General features: G+C 39.2%; 1 protein-coding gene across 4 annotated transcripts in view; it reads right to left on the reverse strand.

Annotated features, from left to right (window-relative positions):
- Nucleotides 1–671: 671 nt before the first annotated feature.
- Nucleotides 672–21,369, reverse strand: part of golga1 (golgin A1) — a 60,955-nt gene continuing 40,257 nt past the window's right edge. For 3 of the 4 annotated variants that reach the window (XM_052036950.1, XM_052036951.1, XM_052036949.1), the window contains 9 exons: nucleotides 19,638–19,733; nucleotides 17,738–17,827; nucleotides 15,058–15,139; nucleotides 14,177–14,334; nucleotides 10,039–10,185; nucleotides 6,942–7,001; nucleotides 5,882–6,061; nucleotides 4,301–4,387; nucleotides 672–2,475 (listed from right to left, as the gene is read on the reverse strand). In XM_052036950.1, the coding sequence (XP_051892910.1) occupies nucleotides 2,392–2,475; nucleotides 4,301–4,387; nucleotides 5,882–6,061; nucleotides 6,942–7,001; nucleotides 10,039–10,185; nucleotides 14,177–14,334; nucleotides 15,058–15,139; nucleotides 17,738–17,827; nucleotides 19,638–19,733 (984 nt within the window). In that variant the 3' untranslated portion in view covers nucleotides 672–2,391. The remainder of the gene's footprint in view (nucleotides 2,476–4,300; nucleotides 4,388–5,881; nucleotides 6,062–6,941; nucleotides 7,002–10,038; nucleotides 10,186–14,176; nucleotides 14,335–15,057; nucleotides 15,140–17,737; nucleotides 17,828–19,637; nucleotides 19,734–21,369) is intronic. The other variant, XM_052036948.1, reaches the window with a different exon arrangement.

A 21,369-nucleotide genomic window follows, 5' to 3' on the forward strand; every position in this document is an offset into this window, starting at 1 on the left:
GAAGCTACCCAACTAATTATCTGCAATTACTATACCAAACTGAATTTTGAAAGAAAAATAGAATAAATTATTATTTGGATAAACACAAGATTAAAAAAAACCTACACCACCCTCATTGTCACAAAGAAATGTTATATACCTCTTGTTGGCTCTCTTTCAAACTTTGCTTCTGCCATTCTTCTGTTGAAGCTGAATGTTGTGTTATTCATACAGCACGGACACAGGCGTTTCAGCCCACCGAGTCCACACTGACGGTCAAGCACCCATTTACACTATTCCTACACTAATCCAATTTTATTCTCCCTACATTCCCATCATCTCCCTTCAGTTTCTACCACTCACACACTAGGGGCAATTTAGAATGGAGAATTAACAGCTCACACATCTTCGGGATGGGAGGAAATCCGAGCACCTGGAGGAAACCCATGTGGTCACAGGGAGAGTGTGCAACCTCCACACAGACAGCTCTGGAGGTCAGCATTTAACCGGATCACTGAGGCATAAGCTCTACTAGCTGCACACTGGGCTGCCCCTTGAAGATGATATTCAACTTCTACTGGAAAGGAGTTTGAGTTAGTTTCTCTAGATTTATGTTCATTTTACAAGTTTGAAAAGAAGCTTTTGGAAGTTTGCCATTTGCACACTTAGTTCTCTCAGAATATGATATTCTCCCCAACACTGCTGAATGCGTCTTTTCATTCTTGCATTAAAAAAGTAAAATATATTATTTGCTAGATACCTTGACATTTCAAATCTTTAAAAAGACACTGTAAAGTTTACCACGTCAACTGACAGTGATAGCAGCCAATGTCACAAATGTTAAGAACACAAATGCACATTTGAATAATGTTTTGTTGCTTAATTTTTTTTTGTATCCTGGGAGGGTGAAATTTTACGAGTCAACCCCCAACGTACCATGTACAATAACAAATCATTGCAGCAACTAAAGTTTCAATGAAACCAAACACAATTTCTGCAAGTCTAGAGGAATTTTAATTGGAAAGTATTGCACCTACAAATCATTCCCAAGCAAACACTGGTTAGACAGAGCATCAGTTGCTGTATCCAGTCCAGGTTTACAACATCAAGGGAGAAAAATTAGTCGCCAAGGCCAATCAACGCATGTACAATATTACATGCCACAGCATATTTTATACAAATAAAAGTGCATTAGTTTTCATATAACATATATTATATTATTTACATACATGTTGCTCTTGCTTTCAACAAGAATTCCTGGTTTCACAACAATGGCAGGGTGAAGAAAATACTGATGGAACATCATTATTACAACAGCAATGCTTTCTGCCTTGGAAAAGCTGTAAATAATTTATGCATCCATTTTTACATCTAGTGTGTTACAACCTTGTTCCAGTTTCGATATACAATACAGAGTTCCCTTCAGAAACGACCCTTCAGGAATGCTACTTTTTCTATTTTGCATTAGCTCGAGTATATGTGAACTAACCATACTTTCGCTTGCCCTATTTATACCAAGCATTAAAGCCCCAGTTTCTGGTTCCAGCGCCATTTTCACACAATACTACAGTAATAAAACCACATGATAACCTTAAAACAGCAACAACACATGGAAAGGCTCTAAATGATGTAATGAATCCAGACAAACGTACAATTATTGGAGTATTTCTGAGAGGTAAATGACATTTGGGAAAGGGCTGCAGTGAAGTTTTTGGACCAATTACAATATTAAACTTGGTCTCTTCTATCATCATCTTTCATTCATTTTCTGCTTTTATCAAATCCAAATCACTCACTGTAGATGTGCACATTTTAGTCTTTTGAAAAAGAGAAACAAAAACATGTTATTTGACCATGATACTGAGTTCAAAAGCGGTTATGAACAGCACTGCTGTCCTCCTCTTCTGTAACCAGGGCATGGAGATTCAGCTATTTTGTTTAGATTTAGTCCCATCTTTATATTCTAATGCTAAGAATGAAAATTATAACTTAAGGAACAGACATTTGTAAGCATTCGTTAATGTTTTCTCATGAAGGAGCATCACATGTACAAAGATGCAGGATAGTATGTCATTTCAAACAGTATTTCATTCAAATCTGTTCAGGGCTGTAATAAAGCTACAAGACCAAAACGAATTATCCCAGAATTTCAATCTGTCCATACTTGTTCTCTATGAATATCATTCCCCATAGGAGAACGTCTTCATCTGCATTTAACAGGTGCAGTAATATAAAGTACCAGGTACTATTAAATGTAAACAGCTGTAAAACGGGTAGTCCTGTATTAAAAACACTGTCATAACAGTGACAGAAAACATTAATAAGGATATCTTATCAATAGCTGTAGTGTTCACCCAGAGAGTTATGTCGATGGTTCTTGTGAGAGTGCATGTTCCAGACACTGCACTTAGTTCACTGCCAGTGAGAGGGAGGTCGGCCTGATATTGATGGACGCACAATACCTTTAGGGGCAGGCTTAGATCCAAACCAAGACATCTGCAAAGTATACGGAATAATGTTTAGTAAGCTACTCAAAGACATTTGTTGAGTGCAATAATTCCATGCCAACGGTCATCTGATGCAACCACCTTTCAAGCTGTGCGCCTCACTCACTCTAATGTAAAATGATAACGCAGCAGGAGCTGATTTACTCACCTAACAAATTAAAACACTTTACATGAAAGCTGCAGTTTCCAAAACAGGAGATGTACAAGAAGTAAAAGACACAACATAGACCAGACGCTATAAGGAACAATGTTACAGAGTGACATTAACTAGTTAATAAAAATGTCCAAAATACTTCATAGTTGCCTTATTGAGCCACACAGAGATAGTAGGGTAGGTGATCAAAGAGGTGGATTTTGAGGAGCATCTAAAAGGAGGAAAGAAAGGGAGAGGCAGGAAGGTTTAGGAAGGGAATTCCAAAGCTTAGCTGAAGATCTGGTTGCGTTGGTAGAGTGATTAACTCTGGGCACAATCATGAGGCTGGACGTGGAGGACCACAGAGATCTCAGGGGAGTCAGAGGGCTGGAGGAGATCACAGAGGCAGGGAGGAGAGAGGCCATGGAGGAATCTGAAAACAAGGGTGAAAAACTTAAAATCAAGATGTTGCTTAAACCTGGGTTCAGTGAGCACGGAGGGGATGATGGGTGAGCGCGACTTGGTTTGAGCTAAGCATGCATAACACAAGTTGTAGAGGAGCTCAGTGTAATGAAGAGAGAAACAAGGATCAGTGAAGGGTGCATTAGAAAAGTCAAGTGTGAAGGTATCAAAGGCATGAATGAAGATTTTAGCAGCAAATGAACTGTAGCAAACACCATGTTAGGCAACCTTAGCAATGGCGAATAACCTCATCAGAGTCAAATGTAACACCAGCACAGTGAAAAGTCTGCTTCATTTTCTCATGTCAGGGACAGAGATAGAGATGTGGTTGGGGCAAAGTTTGGGATAGAGACCAAAGGCAATGGGTTTGGTCTTCCTAATACTTAAGGTGAAGGACAGGTGTGCTGAACAGGTAGTCGTTACGGACAGTGAATGGTTGTGAGGGTTGAGACAGTTTTCATCAACTTACAGGTGGAAAATAATGCTATGTTATTAGATGATGCCAGGGTTAGCGTGTCGATAAGTAACAGGAAAAGGCCAAGAACAACTGGTGGAGCACAGGAAGAAAAGCCATTGTTGGTGAACCTCTGGCTACAACTAGCTGAATAAGAATCCGGTGAGTCTAATTAGCTGGGTATTGATGGATAGGATTATGTAGTCAAGTGTGTTAAAGACGGCAAGAACCACAAGCAGAATAGATGATCAGATAGGATGTCTTTACTAACTTTAATAAAAAGCCATGGTTAAGTCGAAAATCTGATTTGAAGGAGGGGTGACGGTTACAGGATCAGGGTGGGGGGGGTGGTGTATCTCTGGAATTCCGCACCCTGGAGGGCTGTTGAGGCTGGATCATTGGTGGTATTTAAAAAAGGTAGACATATTTTTGAAAGATCAGGGAATTGAGGGCTATAATAGCGGGGCAGGCTTGAGGGGCCGAGTGGCCTCCTGCTCCTATTTTCTTGTGTCCTTCTAATCTTAATTGAAAAAGGGTTTCAAGAAAAATGGGCACAAATTTAGAAGGCTACAACAGATTCAGCAATTGGGGAAGAAAGGAAGCTTGGAAATGGGTGCAATTTACCATTATGGATGGATCAAAGCTTATTCTTTCCAGAGAAGGTTGATGACACAAGACTTGTTGAGGAGCAACTGTATCTAAGGAAACAGGATGGCTAACAACACCAGTTAATTTGGAGAACCAAAAAAAATAACGATGCTATACCTTGTATTCTAAGGATTCCTTTAACATGTTCTCCTCCTCGCGTGTAAAGTTTAGTAGCACAGACACAGCTTTCACCAGTTGATATGCCTGTAACAGAATACTTACTGTAATCTAATACCTTTTTCATATATTACACCACTGAAAATTGTCATGCAGTTTTCTACAAGCAGAAAAGTACTGATGGATCAGCAAGGAAAATGCTAAAATAATTGCAGCCGTCACAAATCATTTTGAATATAAAGTTTCAGTAGTCTATTCAAGAATCACTTTTTAATGTTTCAAGAAATCTTCTCTAAACTTCTAAGTTAGAGTTCATTAAAGTACTACATCAGGCTACAATGACCACATCGTTCAGTGTTTTTTCCAGAAACATTTTGTCTCTTCTGTTGATCTTTAAAAAGTTACTTGCCACTTGGCAACTGGGTTCCTGATCCTAGCCATGTTATTGAATTTAGCCATCCAATTACAGCACTCTTACATCCAGTCTTTGGTGGAACCCCGACTTGTGGGATCTGTATATATTTTATGTCTCTGAATATTGAGAGAAAGGCAGTTCGCTAATTATGTAAGTGCTCATATATTTTCTAACAAAATATTAAGCAGAACAGTAAGTGTCTGAGTGTGGGTCAATCTGTGTTATAATCTTTAAATACTGGCTGTAACTGCAGTCACTAGTGATGTAAGAGATATGATCAATTGTGAGTGAGACTCTGTGAGTTTGAGGACACCGCTGTGCAAATGATCAAACTGCATCATGCATTTTAAACAGAGCATAGGTCCTCTTACTTTCCAATGTCTAACACCCACTTCTCCTCACCCAATCATCCCTTTCCCCCCATCACAGTGCACAGTCCTCTGTTATCTGTGCAATCTTTTCCATGTATAGAGCCTTAATTAGTATGCACCTAAAATACCTTGCTGTTTTGGTCCCGTCTTGTGTTGTTAAATCTCTGGGCCCTTAATGGTCAGCATAAATTTAGAGAATTGGATTTATTTTACTTTGAAAAAGCAAAGACTTATTGAGGATATGCTTGGAGTCTGTAAACTAACAGTGAACTGGGTTAAGCTAGATAGGCTGGGTAGGATCAGGCATCTATATGAATTACAAAAGTGGTAGCTAAGTTCCAGGAAGTACTTTTCACAGAGAATCTTTGACCTCCCTGATAGATTGTTGGTGTGCATGGATTCAGTACAAATCCTCAGAGAGCAGCTACACATGTAACGGTGGGCAGGTGGGCTAACAACAACTCATGAAACTGGGGAGATTGCTTTTATGTGTCAGGGAGGAATTTCCTAAACCTGAGAGTGGCACATCCATAGGGCAGGGTTAGTGTGATGGGATTCATGGTATACGAAGGTTTCAGCATGTCAGAATGGGATATGCTTTTCAGCTTTTATTGATAGTAAATAATCACGAGTCCAAATTTCACATACGCGAGTTTAAATACGAGACCACGGCAGGACTTTTTTCGCTCATTATTTAAATTACTGTTACAGATCTATATTTAATCTTGCTCCAACAGACTCTAGTAACACCTTTCCACTGATCATCTTTAAACTACTGAGTTATTATTAACTTACCTCTGACTCTCGTACAGACATGAACTTGAGAAGAACGTGTTTAAGATACTCAAAATTTATCTCCCTGGAGTCATTCAGATCAGAATTGTTTACAACTGTGGAGGAATTACTAACGGTGCCCGGCGGCTCGAAGCAGGATCTCTCTCGGACTTCAGCAGGGTCCATTTCTGGTTTCATTTTCTTTAATTGACAAGATTTAGAATGCATTAATCAAGATGCTACATTCAAAACCAAATCAAAATTTTTTTGAGTTTCTTACTTAAGCTAAGGAGAAATCTATACAAGTGGTATTTCTGTTTGCCTGACGTGGACAGTATCCTCTCTGAGGAACATACCTCAGAAGCTAAAATGTAGATGCACTCAGATAGACAAAGCCTAGCGACCTTCAAGGATGTCCAAGACTACAGCTGAACTATCTAAATGTGCACACTTATTCATACAGAGCACATTCACAGCATAAGCAAAGACAGTATGTGCTTAAGTGAATGTAATTGTTTTATAAATGTTTGAAAATAATCTGCAGGGTAGATATACTGGGGTTGATGTCCATTATTGTACTTCTAATTTTGCCCACATTGGTAGGAAACCACAAAATGCACTTTGCCATTCTTCAGTTGCTTAAACACACATGAAAACAAAGTGGGTTAGTTCCAGTTCAAAGTAATGAACTGTTCCAGGTGGAAGAGCCGCACCAGTTTCAATGTGAACCACATGTGCAAGAGTTTAAGAGGAGTGAAAACACAGGAATTAGAAAGGGTTATCAATCACAAAGATAAGCTCCCTTAAATAGTGCTATTACTTCCATTAAGACTGGGTCAAGCAAAGTCATAGAAAGCTATCCTGGGAACAATTCTCCAGGTGACATTATTTCAGTATTACATTACAGATGTTAAGTCATGGGTGTCGAGCGACGTGTTTTGGATAGTGGCATCCGCTGTACTCTACGCATGTGCAAGGTATTGGTGTCATTTCTCTGACCCACTTTTTGAAATGATTCCCGAAAATAAAATAAAACCTAATTAATATATTTTGAAAGCTTAGGTTCATGCAGGAGCCTTACCAGTTCCTTCTGCAATGTCTTTTTCAGTTCTGCTAGCCTCTGTAGCAACTGCTTAATTGTCTTTGAGAGAGGAAAAAGATTTAAAATGTAAAATCCACACTGATGCTGTGCATTATTTGATAAAACAATCCTGATTTAAACTTTAGCCATAAAAGTCCAGTGTATGTATACACAAATGTTCCAGTTTTCTAGGGTCAATCACTAATGGACCTTGAGTGATCATGAGCCTCAAAAATGGGAGAAGAAATGGGACCATCACATCTTACCACAACCAAGGAGTTTCGGCATCATTATTCAGATTCAGATTAGTTTATTGTCATATACACCAGGGTGCAATGAAATTCCTTGTTTGCACGAAGCTCACAGTATACATGTTAATAATAACTATAACAATAAATACAACAATGACTGTAAACAGCTGAATGGTGCGAAGACTGCAGTGCAATACGAAGTAGTGCAAAAAGAAATGCTGAAGTGACAATAATGGAATAACCAAGTGAGGTAAAATTAAGAGTATGAGAGTGTGGCAGCAACACTGGGAAGGGGATGTGAGAGAGGTGGTTGGTTCAGAAGCCTGAGTGCAGTGGGGAAGAAGCTGTTCTCAAGTCTGGACGTCCAGGCTTTCAAACTCCTGTATCTTCTCCGAGAAGGTAGAAGAGAGAAGAGGGAATGGCCAGGGTGGCAGGCATCCTTCGTGATACTATTCGCCTTCCTGAAGCAACACACTGTGAAGATGGACTGGATGGAAGGAAATGAAAGTGTGGATACATAATGGACCAAATGGTGCTGGGTGTGCAAACTATGGGGTTCCATCATTCCCACCAAGTCCCAGACATACACAGACCCAACTGCAAGTCCAGGACGTAGTCAGTGACAGAGGCCACCATATCCGTCACTCTGCTCTGTTGTTATCCTATGTAGGCTTGAAAGCCCACTGATTTCAATGGGGATTCTTAGCTGGGAGAAAAAGGAAAACAAGTAATTCTTTAAAAAAATTTTACTTTAGAATGCATAAATCAATGAAACTATTCTTTTAATTAATTACTTTTAATAGTTTTCCTAATTATCTGTTGCACATGTATTCAGTATAGTTTATTGCAAGGGGAATGGAATGTAAAAGTAGGGAGGTTATGCTTCAGTTATGTAGGCCATTGATGAGACCACATCTAGAGTACAGTGTACAATATTGGTCTCCTTATTTGAGGAGGGTGTTGGAAGCAGTTCAGTTGAGGTTTACCAGACTAATAGTTGAACTGGGTAGGTTGTCTTATGAGGAAACGTTGGACCGGCTTATCTTGTATCTGCTGGAGTTTAGAAGGGTGAGGGAGGCCTCAACTGAATCACAAGATCTTGAGAATTGCTGACAGGATGGATGTGGAGAGGATTGTGGGAGAATCTAGAACTAGGGGTCACTGTTTAAAATTAAGGGTATCACCCATTTATTTCAGAGACAAGGTAATTTTTTTCTCAGAGGGTCGAGAATCTTTGACAGGAGGTACAGAAGCCTGAAGTCCCACACCAGCAGGTTCAAGAACAGCTACGTCCCTTCAACCATTTGGTTCTTGACCCAACCAGCAAACCCTAATCACTACCTCAGTATAGCGGCACTATAACCATTTTGCATTACAATGGACTTTTTTTTGTTCTAATTGTGTTCTTTCTTGTATAATTTTGTATAATTTATGTTTTTCTTGTGAATGTTACGTCTCTGATGCTATCTACCTGTGATGCTGCTGCAAGTAAGTTTTTCTTTGCACCTCTGCACACATGGACTTATGCATAGGACAATAATCTTGATTTTGACTCTTCCCACACAAAACCGTTCCCACTCCATTCTGCCCATATAATTCTTTTATCTCTTCTTCATGTTGGCATTACCTCCCCTTAAAAGTGACAATATGTCAGCTGCATCCACTCTATGAGGCAGAAAGTGCCACAAACAAAAGAAGTGTGTCATAAATGGGCTTTTTGATCTGTTAGTGACTTTTATAAATTACACCGACTTGGGGACTGGTGCCACCTACGAGCGGAAATAGCTTTTTCACATCCACCCTGTTCTACACCCACATAAAATTCTGTGTCAGGTTTCCTCTTGAGTCACTTTGAACCTGCTACTGAAGTATGGCACCAGTAAAGGCCTTTACTAGAGCTGCCTTTGCAATAAACAGATGATCAATTGCAAGAAAAATAGATGCAAAGGTTCAGAAGATGTAGTCTCATTATATAACTTGGCCTAGCTGATGGGGTGGATTGGGTGCGATTTGACTGGCTCATGAAATGACAACCAGTAAACAGAGGTCTATTTAGAAGTGAAGGCTTTCAGAGCAGGTTATGTAACGCATTACTTTTTTCAGTACAATTTGCTGATATCTTTGAAGATAGCCACCTTCATGCTGCACCTCTTACTGGTCAGACCTGGCTCAGTGTGCACCACTTACTTCTATGATTCATGGTTCAAGAATGACCCCACTGACTCCAGTGCAGTATTGAGGGAGTGCTGCTCTGTAAAAGGTACAGTCTGTCATGTACAATATCAAAGCAGGGCCCTGTCTGCTCTCTCAGACAGACATAGAAGATTATAAGGCACTACTTGGACAAAAAGCAAGGGAGTTACCCCCCACTACCCCTCAACCCTTGAACTCTGGTCAATATTTATCCCTCACTCAACATTGCTAAAATGCATATTATTTAGTGATTATCACGCAGTTGTGTGAGCTTGCAATATGCAAATTGGTTGCCACATTTTCAGATTACAATGTTGCATGTACTTAATTGGTTATAAAATACATTGGGATGCTGTGAAAGGTGTGGCTCAATGTGATAAAGCATCAATGTAATTTAACCTTTTTGAGAACACAACTGTGAAACGACAATATTCATAATGAAAATGGCACACTAGAACAACCCAAGGTGTTGATCATAGATGGAAAAATGCAGTATTTTAACCAGTACAACCACAAGCATAACTACAAGCAGAAGTACCCCATTCAAAAACTATTAAAGCACAAAGTAATCCTCTGTTAACACCTGGAGTGGTTGTCAGTTGGAGGTACAGCTTCTAAACCACAGTGAAGTAAGTATTTCCCGTGTGGCTAACCTTATTTTTCTCCGTCAACTGTTGCTCCAAATCTTGGTTGTCCTGCTGAAGCTGCAAGGCATCTGCAATTGCAACATCTCCATTTTGCTCTTTCTCGCCGTTTTCTGGGGGATTAAGGGCCATCAGTTCTGCTTCCAGAGCAGTTACCTGTGGGAGCAATTTGGATTTCATCAGTTGAGCTCTTGGCTTTGTTTCTGGAAATTGCAAACCTATGCAATTTGGCCATGAATTGAAATAAAGAGTTTGAGAAAAGTATAGAACACAATACATAAAACACTGAGTATATACCATCTCACTGGAGAAACAAGCAACCTCTGGTTTCCAAACCTGAAAACTAAAAGGCCTCAAATGAAATTCACTCTATTTTCAAGGAAGTGAGTACAATAACATTAACAATTTTAAACTTAAAAAAAAGATAAAAGTCCTCATCAAAGCTAAACAAGTGAATTTTATTGGAAGAGTGGCAGAAATGCCACAATTGGCTGTAACATTGCTGGATTAATGAAACCAATCAGTGTTCCTGATCATTATCCAAGAACTCCTATTAGAATTCCATGCTCATGTGTGAGGGTCAAGCATTTATGGATGGTAATTGGTAAATTATTGTCACATTGTTACAAACCAGCAACAAAAGAAACACATTGAGTCATGATTCAGTGTTAAAAACTACTTCATTAATAACTACTTATGATAATAAGAAAAATAAAAGTAAAAATGTTAGAATGTTAGAAGTAAAAATGTTAAACCTTGAACATTAACCCCAAAAACTAAACTCGTCATGTGTGTGTGGCAAAGTCCCAAACTCCAAGTCCAGGAATCGTTCTTAAAGTTCAGTTCAGCAAGCCATAAGGTGAAACATGAGCAAAGGCTTCTTCAACAACCACCGTTGTCTGAAGATAAGATGTAGATGTAGAGAACATAGAGAGAGTAATTACGAAATCTAAATGTTCCACGATGGAACCCAAACGACACCTCAGTGTTTACTCAGTAGTGACTTCCTCACCCCGAAAAGCATCCGAATCGTGGTCGTCCACACAAATACCTGTTTCCCTCTACAGGTCAGCAACAAAGTGAACTCCACCGGATTACTCCCAATTTCCATACGTGGATTGCAGTAACAGACACAGTTATTGTTTCTCATCCATCGATAGAGAAACTAGCAGGCTGGTGTCTCTCTCTCTTTTCTCTCTCTCTCTCTCCTCTGACTGACTTCGACTGACTTCTTCAACAACGTCATTACGTCCTTTATCTTCTGTTGACGTAAGCACGCCACACACACACGCACACGCACACACACGCATGCGCGCGCGCGCACACACGCACACGCACACACACACACAACTAGCTCTATCTTAAAGGGACATTCACCGAGTCCGTAACACACATGTACCCGGATACAGTGAAAGACTTTGTTTTGCCTGCCATCCATACAGATCATTCCAAACATAAGTACATTGAGGTAGTACAAAAGAAAAAGCAATAACAGAATGCAGAATATAGTGTTACAGTGGCTAGGTTTTGCAACTGTATTCCAAAGTCAAATTTCTTGTGGAGAAACCAAAAAGAGTGAAGATTGAAAAAAAAATTGCCAGTGTTTTACAAGTTCTTCTGATTCTATTTCAAAAAGTGCTTGATTGGCTGTAAAACAGCCGATCTCATGTTTAAAGCCACTGCAGCTCTAATAATTTTGATGCCAGTTAAAATAATATGGACTTTTTCCACTTACTTTTTTATCACAGCATTCCAGATTCCTGAAGCAGCTGACTCTGTCTAGTGTGTAACCCTGAGGACTTTTAGTTCTGACTGCTGCTTATGTTGTGAATGGTGCAGGAAAGGTTGGACAGAGGACGGAGATACCCCTCCAGAAAAAGTCTGGACTGTGATCACTGAAACTCAAAAGCTGATTCTTTTTTTTCATTTATTTCCACAATATCTATACCTTTGGCAAGGCTGGCATTTGTTTATCCCGAAGTGCCTTTGAGGAGAAGGTGGGAGCTGCCTTCCATAAGCCTTACAGTCCAAGTGGTGAAGGACTGATTGGCAAGGAGTTCCAGGATTTAGTCTGAGATGATAAAAAAGTGCAATATTTTCCAGGTCAGGATAGTGTGCAACTCAGAAGGAGTCTTGTAGACAAAGAAAGGGTGTGACTTTACAGGGGATTACAGAGCAGGGTGCATAAAATCAAAGGTATGCCAGGTCAGTTGTTTCAATGATGCCTTCAAGGAATAATAATTGTCATAATTTAATTGCTTTCCACTTCATCTAAAAGACCGAAATGATGCACACATTTTCTAGAATATCAGGGACTTCTGATAGTTTGGCAGTAATAATGCCAAACCCATCGACATCCTGTTTGTGAATAATTGTAAAACAGTCATTTGTTGATGGGTATGTGGTGAGAATAAAATAGGTTAGGGTGGGATTCCTGTTAAAAACTGGTGATTTTTGGTCAGTGTGAACTCGGTGGGCCATGGGGACTATTTCTGTGCCATTTCTCTCTATGACTTTATAAGGCTAAGTAAGTAAGTTAAGTAAGTAAGTAAGTTAAGTAAGTAAAGCTAAGTAAGTTAAGGGTTAAAGAAATGTGCAGCTGAAATGTAAACCATGCACCTGCTGATATTTCTGTTAAGTATGATAAGGAACTTGAAGAGCCTGTTTGACTTATAGAAAGGTTGCAAACAAAGACAAAAAGACACACCATACCAAACATGTTAAGCCGTTAGAGACAGGGGGTATGAACAACTGTTCACGAGCCTGGAATTTGCAGGAAGGATTCCAGGCTTGTGAACAGTTGCTGACTCTGATGAGAATGACAGGATCATGGAACCGTACTGCATGGACTAGGTGGGCTAAGAGGACCCATTTCCATGTACAGCTGGAAACAGGTCCTTTGGGCCCATCTCCACCGTGCTGGCCGTGATGCCCACCTATGCCAAACCCATTTGCCTGCATTTTCCCATATCTCTCCACACCTTTCCTATCCAAGTGCCTTTTAAATGTTGTAAGAGTATCTGCTTCTACCATCTCCTCCAGCAGTTCGTTCCAGACAACCATACTCTGTGTGAAAAACTTAGGCCTCAGATCTCCTTTAAATCTCTCTCCTCTCACCTTAAGTATGTGCCCTCTAGTCCTAGACTCCCCTGCCCAAGGAAAAAGACTACCTATCCTATCTATGCCTCTCATAATTTTATAAACCTCTACATGGTAATCCCTCAGCCTCCTGCGTTCCAGTGAGAATAAACCCAGCCTATCCAATGTCTCCCCTATAACTACAGCCCTCTGTTCCATCTGCTAGAATAATCTGTGTGAGGGAGATAATGGTATACAATGCTGAACTATCATGTTCTGGGGTCCTCAGTAGCAGTTTTGATCACTAGAGCCAGTGAAATGGACACTGTTAAAGACCTATATGGACATTGATCGAATGGCTTTTTGTCCTGAGAACTGAGGGGTAAAGCCAAGCACACAGCAGAAGGATTCACATAGGCTAAAGATCAAATGCAGGATAGGGAAAGAGGAAACAGACTGAAGTTATCACCACCTGCTTCCAAGGTGATCCAAAGAACAAGGGTTGCAGCTTAATCATCAATAATTGTCTGTCGTTAAATATGAAATTTTGAAAAACTCGAGCTTTTTGCAAAGTATTGGTCGCCGCACATTCAGTCTTGTCCAAAAAACATTCAATTTGTACAATGCCATTAGGGCACCTTGGGATAATCATGAAGGTCAACTCACTGGAGGAAAAAATGTTATTGGTAGACATCAATATGATGCCCCAGTTACCTCACTGATTATGATTCTAAGTCAGAACTGGGTCATGTAGTTATAGTGCAGGACAGTCCTTTGTGTGGTCTCTATCCCAGCAAAGGCTTTCATTTTGGACTCTATAAACATCAAGAAACATAAACTTGTGAAGCACTATTACATTGCAGCAAGAAGAATGGAAGAGAGGCAGTATCTCTTTCTCACAAAATGACTGCACTTTTTTATTGATTCAGAAATAATGACAGGTCACTCAGGATCACCGAGGAACAAAAATGAACTGAACCATGGTTGTTTTAGAAGTGTGTTACACCCAACCATCGAAATGACAATCCATTTAAAACTTAGTGTGTGACTGAGATAAAAGATAACCTACCTTCCTCTGACTGGCCTCCAATAGTTGCCGGCTCTCAGTCACCTGCAGCTTGAGATCACTTAACTGGCTCTGTGCTGCCCCCTCTCTTTCTGCTATACTTTTATAACTTTCACTTTCCGATTTGTAGCTGATGCAGTTGCAACTTAGCGCTTCCTTGTCTAGGGAAAATGTTAGGAAAACAAATTTGTAAGAACTCATTGCAATTAACTATATGTAATTAAGAACCTTTCATCTATCTATAAGTGAAATACCACTCAATTCTAACAAACATACAGAAAGTACATTGGATTGGAACAAAAAGATCTTTGAAGATTTCTCACAATCTCTTCGTTATACTGTTCCAAACTCAGATTTAGAAAATAGGTACCACCTGTCTCCAAAAAGACAAAGTTTGACCAACAATGACTAATCTCTTCCTGTCCCTCTCAAGCAGTTCTGTGATCTAGACTACATGGCTCAAAGACCTAAGATTTTGCTGTTTCATAATTGGTTAGTAGAAAGTGCATGTGACAGTTTGCAGGCACTTATTCTTTACTCAGGATCAGAGACATGGCCGTGATGATAAAGCTTTTGTACAAGTTGTTTGAGTAAAACTTGATTTAACACAATTGTGAAAATAAAATTAATTTGCATTCACCAAATTGACCATTGAATTGCCAACCATGCATTGACCTTGAGAATTCATATATAGATTTTGTTTGTTCATTTCAAATATAATGATCAAAAGAAACTTGCATCGATGTTTTTCGCGAGGCTAAAGTAAAAATTGACATTCCCTTAGCTAGATTCTAAAATGCAGTTCAAGGTTTTAATATTAATCCATTTTCTTTTGCCTTCCCTCAAATGTTGCTGGATGATTAATAAATGATATACGTTCAAACCTTGTTCAAGTTTCTTGAAATCTTCTTCCATTTTGATTATTGAAGTATTTTTTTCTTCCAGCTTTTCTGTTAATGTTAACACCTATCAGTGCAAGAAAGTGAAATTTAATTTGTGTTATATTTCTTGGTAAAACTTTAGCAGCACCAGCAACTGTATCTCCCTTAGACTAAAGATTATAACAATGGTACAAGAATCATAATCACAAAAACCCTATCCTACAGAGAGGACCACATGGGAAATAGAGTTTAATGTGGGGAAGTGTGAGGTAATGCACTTCAGTAAGAGGAATCAAAAGGTGGAATATTATCTAAATGGAGAGAGAAAGCAAATGAGTGAAGTTCAGAGTGAGACACAAGAGATTCTGCAGATGTTGGAATCTGGAGCAACACACACAAAATGCTGGAGGAACTCAGCAAGGTCAGGCAGCATCCATGGAGGGAAACAAACAGTTGATTGTTTTGGGACGAGATCCTTCATCCAGGACCCTTCATCGGGTCCTGATGAGGTACTGAGAAAGGGTCTCGACCCCAAACGTCGACTGTTTATTTCGCTCCACAGATGCTGCCTGACCCGCTGAGTTCTTCCAGCATTTTGTGTGTGCTGCTCTGAAGTTTAGAGGGATCTAGGTGTTCTAGTGCATGAAACACAAAAAGATAGCAGGCAGGCCCAACAAATAGTTAAGAAGGCAAATGGCACATCAGTCTTTATTGAAAACGATTTGGAGTTTTAGGGAGGTTTTGATACAGTTGTACAGGTGAGGCTGCACCTGGAATACTGTGTAGTTTTGGTCCCCTTACCTAAAAAAGGATATAGCATTGGAGACAGTCCAAAGGAGATTCACCAGGCTTATTCTCGGATGAGAGTACTGTCCCATGTTGAGAGGCTAGACAGTCTGACTTTGTGTTCCTTGGAGTTTAGAAGAATGAGGGGTGGCCTTGTTCTAACCTAGAAGGCCGGTCCATTTGAAACTGAGGTGCCGAGACATTTATTCCCTCAGAGGGTAGTGAATCTCTGAAATTCTCTGCCCCTCAGGGTAGTCAGAGCAGTAGATGTATTTAAGGTGGAGCTAGATAAATTTTTGGAAGATCGAGGAATTGACGATTATGGGGAATGGCATAGGAATTGAGGGCAGCATAGATCAGCCATGATCATATTGAATGGTGAGGCAGGGCTTGAGGGGGCTGAGTGGTCTCCTCCTGCTCCTATTTTCTTGTGTTCTTGTACCGACCTAATGAAAGGAGGCACTGTTACAAACAAACTTCGCTGATACCAAGGACTTCCATTGATAAAACACAAGGTGGCAGTGTTATGACAATCAGGTTTGTTCTGCAATCAATGACCAAATTAGGATTAAATCCAAGTGTGAAAGGAAATTACTTTTCTAATTTCTTATGATTCCTTGTGCTATAATGATACTACGTACGATATAACACCCTAGCCTTTTGGCTCCTACAATTCTTGTAAATGTTACGCTTGCAAAGTCTATTTGATTCTAATGTATTCATTTCTTTTATTTTTTAAAGTCAATTAATATGCTTACACTTAGCATGTTTTGACATCAAAGCTGTGAAATCCTTGAAGTTTAATGTGCATAGATTTTTTTTAGTTCTAATGGAAAATGAAACAGGATATAATTCTGCAATCAAAATACAGAATCTGCTTTCTTTCAGGGTTTACCAAAAATCCTTTCCAAGGCACCAAAGGAAGAGAGAGAAATGTGAAAAGAGAAAAGGACTCAAGGGGAATTGCAGGCCAACGGACACATTTGTGCCAACAGATGACTGAAAAAATATTGGAAAAATTTCAAAGATTAAAATAAAGACTGTTTATCTTCTTGTAGTGCATGTATTAGATTTTTTCAGTATATAAATCAGTGATGTACAATCAGCGAAGTTATGTCCAATTTTAAAATTAGAATGATCAAACTTTATAAAATACAAGTTACATCTCCATACTTTATAAACCCTCCCGAAGACACATTTATATTGTAACTTGATATTTAACTCTCAACTTAATCATTTTTCTCTCACAAGGTGTAGAAAGACAGATCTTTCTTAACATCAAAACAAACCATCTTTTTTTTGGCTTATCCAAAGAATGCCATACAACCTACAATACTTATTTATGGTTCTATGCATCTATGGCAAAACTTCAATTTATTCTTACAATTATCCCTTCTGTTCCTGACTATAGCTTATTCATCCAACTCTTGCAATAATTAGGCAATTATTTTATTGATCTTTGTTAATCTTTTAACCATATGTTACTTTGGCTTTCATATCCCAGATCATTCTCATGGAATAATGTCCCAACTCGCCTTGCTCCCAGGACTATTTAGCCCTAGGCAAAACTTTCTGCAACGTGTCAGTGACAGCAACACCAAACTATGACCTATAGTTGGTTGAGCTATTGGATTTGACCTTCGCCTCTACAAGATCCCATTCTAATCTTTGAAAACAATAGGGCAGAACATAACTTTTAATATATCTAGCTAATATCACTTACAAAAACCCCAATAAATACACTTCCATAACATGACTGTTAAGGATTTATACATACACTCTTTGGCCAACTATTCAATTTGACAAAATAATAAGACAGTACTTTTAAGGACCAAGATTGTAGCTCTATGTACTCTACACCTTCAGCTCAATTTTACGAATATTGATTAGAACAAACCTCATGTTGCAATTCATCCCTCTGTGTTCTAACTTCTTCTAAAGCTTTAGTAAATTCAGCACTTGCAGTTTCGCTGACTCTTAATTTGTCCTGCATTAAAGCAGTTAAATGTGTTAGTACAATTGCATTATTAAAATTTCAAAAGCATAACAGTAATGTCATGCTTACAACACCTCTAATATTGTATATTCATACACACAGGCCACACATTATTAGATATTTCTGCTGTTTTATACAGTTAAGTAAATGGCCTTATGTAATTATTATTTGAGCTAATAATGTGAGTTAATGTGAGTATTCAGTGCTGTGCTATGAGGGAGTGATGCTTAAGTATTTAATAGAAGTGGGTAAACAGTATGCTCACTATAATACTGCTAGCCTAAACACTTCTAATCAATAGCAAATGTTGATCCAACTGAATGTGCAAACATTTAGCTGAAATATATGGATAAAAAGGTATTTTTAGTTTTTCTTTTTACTTTCTTTATGCCTCACTCCTTCATTCCCATGTGTATGTTTCAATCAACTTTTAATTCCATTACATACGTAATATAACAAAAAAGCAGCCATTCAGCCCATCAGGTCCCTGCCGGCTCACAAAATAGCAAATCCTATCAGTCACGTTCCTCCCTCCTTATTTCCCTGGAGCTCTGCAACTATTCCTCTCTTCACTTGCCCATCAACTCCACTTTGATTCCGTTGCCACTTACCAACACTAAAGGGTAAGTTACAGTGACAATTTAACCTTTCTGCAAGTCTTTGGGATGTGGGAGGAGAGCACTTGGCAAACACCCCCATGCGATCCTGGAGAGAATGTGCAGACACCACACAAGACAGGCCCAAAGTCAGGATCGAACCTGGGTCCCTGGTGTTAAGAAGCAGCAGCATTAACTGCTGTGGCACCACACCATCCATCATTTAAATATGTAATTTGCAACTCCAGTTCTTTAAGTTAAGACTGTATATCTCAGTGAGGATTCTTCAAGTTTGGTTGAAGAGTCTCACTATTTCTTCCCCAGCTCAAAGACTCCTCAGATTCCCTATAAAGGAGGCTGCATGGCAACAGATAGCAGTTGACTAAGTACTTTGGTAACTGTATGCAAGATCATGGATGATGGTGAAAGGCCCCCCCCCCCACCCACCAAAGAACAAAATTCAAGCCATATTTTTAAATTAATTCAATAAAAAAGATACTTCAAGTGTACAAGGAATACACAGATGTATTTCCCCAAGGATAGTTCCGTCCTTTAGGTTGCCTGTTCTTTGTTTTGCAAAATAACTTTGTTCCATTTTAATTAAATAATTGGAAACACAAACACTTTCATACATGGTAAATGATTTTTGTAGATATCCTCCCTCACTTAATCTGTGCATTGGAGAGAATTATTTGTTTTCAGTTGGATCAATGCAGTAATATGCCACTTTACTGAAGCAATACTTTTTAAACCGCTTCCTCCTCATAGGTTCACAGAGAAGACTGTTGTGCAAGCTTCCCACTCTCCCATCTTTGGAACAGCACATGGCCGTCTAAGGGAGGTGATGAGAAATGTTGAAGCACTGACAGCACTTCATATTCTGGATGAAGATATATGGAATAAACTGAAATCATGAAGGAATCAGAAAAAAGGGCATCAAAATTATGACTAGTGCAGTCTGCGATATTTTGTCATGCACCAAAAACCTTCGAATACATTCAAACATGCATATAAAACTCCTTTTTCAATTAGGCTTTCTACATAACCCAAAGAGTCAGAATCAGGAGAAGGAAAAAGAAAGACTGAGAAGAGAAGTAAGTTGATAAAAGAAAGGATGGGAACTCTTTTTACATATATCCCAGCAAGATGATAGTGAAGATTAAGTAGGCAGGTTCTTTGTGATTATAGACTAATCGGGTACAAACCTTTGACTTTTCAAGTTCACACTCAACTTTCTTCAAAGCATTTTCAGTTTCATTTAGTCTGTCACTTATTTCTTCATTTTTCTGTTGGAGCTGGCACTGTGCACAATAAAGACAAACAAATGGCACTTATGGCTGGGTTTCTGCAAATGGCACACGGAAGAGAAGTGGTTGTTACTAGAATGGCAGCCAGAGTAATAGACTGCTGATCCAGAGACCATCAGTTTGAATCCCACTATGGCAGCTTGGAAATTTAACTTCAAGTAGTTAAATAAACCTAGAACCTAAACAAAAACTTGTTGTTAATTGATATCCATGAAGCTATCAGATTCTCATAAAACCCTAGTTGGTTCATTAATGTTCTTCAGAGAAGAAAACGTGCTGTCCTTATCTGATCTTCCTACATGCAACTCCAGTCCCTAACCACGTGATTGATTCTGAAATGTCTCCTCAGTTCAGGGGCATTTAGAAATAGACAAACAGTATCAGCAATTGCCAGCAATGTCCAATACATTACAAATACAAGACATTATGATTTTCTAGGGAAGAATAGGTGGGGTGATCTTACATGCAGGAAATAACGGGGTCAGCAAGGCCAAGATATAAGCAAGTAGGAAAAATAACTTGGAAGAATTGCCCTATGCACCTAAATAAAAACTTTCAACACCAGTGCAAAAGCAGCTCATAGCTGTATGACAGTGTGCATACTGTATATGTGTGTGTGCATGTAGCTATGTAGAAGTGCGTGTGTATGTATGCATGTGCCGTGCGTATGCATGTGCATGGTTAGGTGAGCAACTAGGAGGCCATGACCAGCATCATTACATGCACAGCCAGAGCTGGGGACTGGGAGTGCAGTTGGTTTGAGATAATCAACTAGGTAGGAACTACTCTTAGCATTCCAATTGCCCTCTGAATCTTATGTGCTTCAATAAGATCACCTCTTATTCTTCTAAGCTCCAATTAAAATAAGCCTAACCTGATCAACCACTTTTCATATGTTAACCTCTTTATCCCAGGAATCAACTTGAGATGAATCCTCTCCACAATGTCTCCATTGCGAGTATATCCCTCCTTAAATATGGAAGCCAAAAACTGTACATAGTCCTCAGGGAGCGGTCTCATCACTGCCCTGTAAGGCTGTATCAAAGCTTCCCTATTTTATATTCCTCTCCCCATTGCTATAAAGGCCTTATTCCATTAGTCTTCCTAATTACCAGCAGTATTTGTACACCAATCCTTTGTGCTTCATGCACTTTGTAGCTCCAGATCCCTTCGTACTGCAACACTTTGTAGTCTCCACTTAAGTAATAATGTGCTTTAATCGCTCTTCTCTCTGACGTAGATAACTTATTTTTCCTACATTATATCTGCCAACTTCTTGCCCACTCATTTAACCTATTTACTTCTCCTTTCAGGCCCTTTGCTCCCTCCTCACAACTCGTTAACCAACCCATCTTTATATCATCAGAAACTTCAGCTATAATGCAATTGGTTTATCTAGATCATTAATGTAGACTGTACAGAGTTGAGGCCCTAGCTCTGATCCCTGCAACACTCCACTCGTACTGACTGTCAATCTGAAAGTATCAATTTAACCTGACTGTTTTCGGTTAGTTAGTCAATTCATACGCCAACACTAAACTTGTAACCTGTTATGCTCTTATCTTACACAGTAACCCTTCATGTGGTCTCCTATTGAATGCCTTCTGGAAATTCAAACAGACCACATCTA

The sequence above is a fragment of the Pristis pectinata genome, chromosome 23 (genome assembly GCF_009764475.1).
Source record: "Pristis pectinata isolate sPriPec2 chromosome 23, sPriPec2.1.pri, whole genome shotgun sequence".
Classification (NCBI taxonomy): domain Eukaryota; kingdom Metazoa; phylum Chordata; class Chondrichthyes; order Rhinopristiformes; family Pristidae; genus Pristis; species Pristis pectinata.